We start from the raw sequence: 2,173 nt of genomic DNA on the forward strand, positions 1-2,173 counted from the left end.
TGGACGGCTACCGGCGCGCCGAGAACTGGACGCACGCCGTCCGAGCGAGCGTGTTCCTGGCCGAGCTGCTCTCCACCTCCTCTCCTCGTCAGGCTGCGCTCACTCTGCAGGTCTGTCCGACTCGTCGTCGTCGTCGGTGTTTGGTAACTCAGTTTGCGTGTGTCGTGTCGTTTCGTTTCGTGTTCTCTCCGCAGCGAACGGCACTGGCGCTCCCGGACAACACGTGTGCGGCGCTGCTGCACGAGCAATCGGCCTTCCAGTTCCTGCACCAGGCCACGCCCGGCCTTCGACAGTTCGGGCTGGAGCTGGTGGCCGCCGGCAGCAAGTTTTGCGAGGTGGGCCAGCTGCGGCATGGCCTCCGCTGCCTCCTCACCGCATATTCCCTTTACGAGGTACCTTCCAACCCCCGTGTGCAGCGATGCGTGTGCGGTTGTGTGTTGTGTGTGTGTTGTGTGTGTGTTGTGTGTGTGTGTGTGTGTCTGTGTGTGGCGTGTGTGTGTGTTGAACGCTCACACTTTGCCACACAGAACCGAGGTTGGGGCGGTATTGGCGACAGCCTGCACATCAAGCTAGCCCGCTATTCGTTCCTGGTGGGCAACCACGAGCGGTGCCTCGCCTTCTTCCAGAAGCTGTTCTCCGACTGCCACCAGCCGCCGCCCGCGCAGAACTCGCTGCTGCGCGAGTTCCTCCACCTGGCGGCCCAGATCGCCCAGACGAGCGCCGCGTCGTCCGAGCTGGTGGCCTCGTGTCTGCCCGTGCCCGTGATCGACCAGCAGTCGGTCCGTCTGTTCCTGGCCTCCTACGACCCCTCCAGGTACCACCACGATGCCACACGACACGCAACACGGCACGACACGGCGCACGTGTGGCTAACGTGTCGTGTGCCATTGATTGACAGCGGCGGCGAGCAGAAGCTCTGGGACTCGCTTCAGAGCCGAGTGCTGAGGCAGGTGTCGGCCCCGCGCTCCTCGCTGCCGTCCTCCCGACCGGTGTCGGTCATTCAAGGTAACGTACTCTCCTTCGCCGCCGCGCGTGTTGTGCGGTGGTGCGTGTCGTGTCGTGTGTGTGCGTGTGCGTGTGCGTGTGGTTCCTATGAGGCCTAACTCGCGAGCAATGCAGAGTACATCTATATTGAGGTGGAAGTGCGGAATCCGCTCCAGGTGCCCATCCAGCTGACCGACGTCCAGCTGGTGTGCACCCACGTGCCCGTGGACGCCGACGCCGCACACGAGCGGGAGGACTCGCCCAGGTTCCTCGTCGAGCCCTTCAACCACGTCCTGCGCGCCCAGGAGAAGCAGAAGGTATGGCGAATCCCACCTGCCTGCTTCGCATTCCAGTCCGTCCAACGCTCACACGCGGCGGTATGTGCGGTATGCGTGCACAGTTGCTGTTCTGGGTGGTGCCCCTGGTGGAGGGCCAGCTGGTGATCGAGGGCATCGGGTTCAAACTGTGCGGCATGCTCTGGGGCCAGTCCAACTTCATCAACCTCCACAAGTGCTTCGTCGGCGGCGGCGGCGGCGGGCAGCTGCACTCGTCTACGGCGGGCGCCGGCTACTCGTCCCTCTCCGCCTCTTCTTCTGCTTCGCCTCCGGCCAGCGAGCCGTCGTCACCGGCCGACAACAACGCCATTCACGTGGTCGGGGCCATGCCGCTCATCGAGGTACGCACCCAAGAGGGGAGCTGTGTGTGTGTGTGTGCGTGTGTGTTATATTTTAGTAAGTGCTGACGTCACCACGCATGTCTCCGGGTTGGCAGGCGAGCTTCGAGCACTTTCCAGAGCAGATGCTGCAAGGTGAGGTCGCCCTTCTCACGCTCCGCCTCAAGAACATCGGACACGTACGCTCTCACCGCTCATTCGCGATCGTTAGCTGCGTGCGGTTGACACACGCCACACGCGCCACACACGCCACACACACACACGACACACCCTACAGATGGGGCTGGAGGGGATCAGCGTGGGCATTTCGCATCCGCACTTCTTCTTGATCGGCGGCGATGACTCGAGCGCCGCCGCGGAGGTCGACGATTCGATGTCTTCGAAGCTGCCGCACGCGCTGCCTGCCGCGTGGAACCCGCCCTTTGGCGCGCCGGCGGCGGAGGAGGTCGGCAGCGTGGTCAAGCTGAGCTGGCTCAAGGCCCTGGGTCCCGGCGAGGCCGTGTCGCTGCCCGTCTG

General features: G+C 64.0%; 1 protein-coding gene across 1 annotated transcript; it reads left to right on the forward strand.

Annotated features, from left to right (window-relative positions):
* Position 1: 1 nt before the first annotated feature.
* ACA1_049090 (uncharacterized protein) lies at positions 2–2,033 on the forward strand (the record flags this gene model as incomplete). Its single annotated transcript, XM_004338902.1, has 8 exons — positions 2–110; positions 352–392; positions 528–814; positions 899–1,005; positions 1,120–1,301; positions 1,385–1,660; positions 1,756–1,836; positions 1,935–2,033. Coding segments are annotated over 8 exons (1,182 nt in total), but the record flags the coding sequence as incomplete, so codon positions are not given.
* Between the last annotated feature and the right edge of the window lie 140 nt (positions 2,034–2,173).

This window comes from Acanthamoeba castellanii (assembly GCF_000313135.1).
Source record: "Acanthamoeba castellanii str. Neff unplaced genomic scaffold scf7180000084584, whole genome shotgun sequence".
Taxonomy (NCBI): Eukaryota; Discosea; order Longamoebia; family Acanthamoebidae; genus Acanthamoeba; species Acanthamoeba castellanii.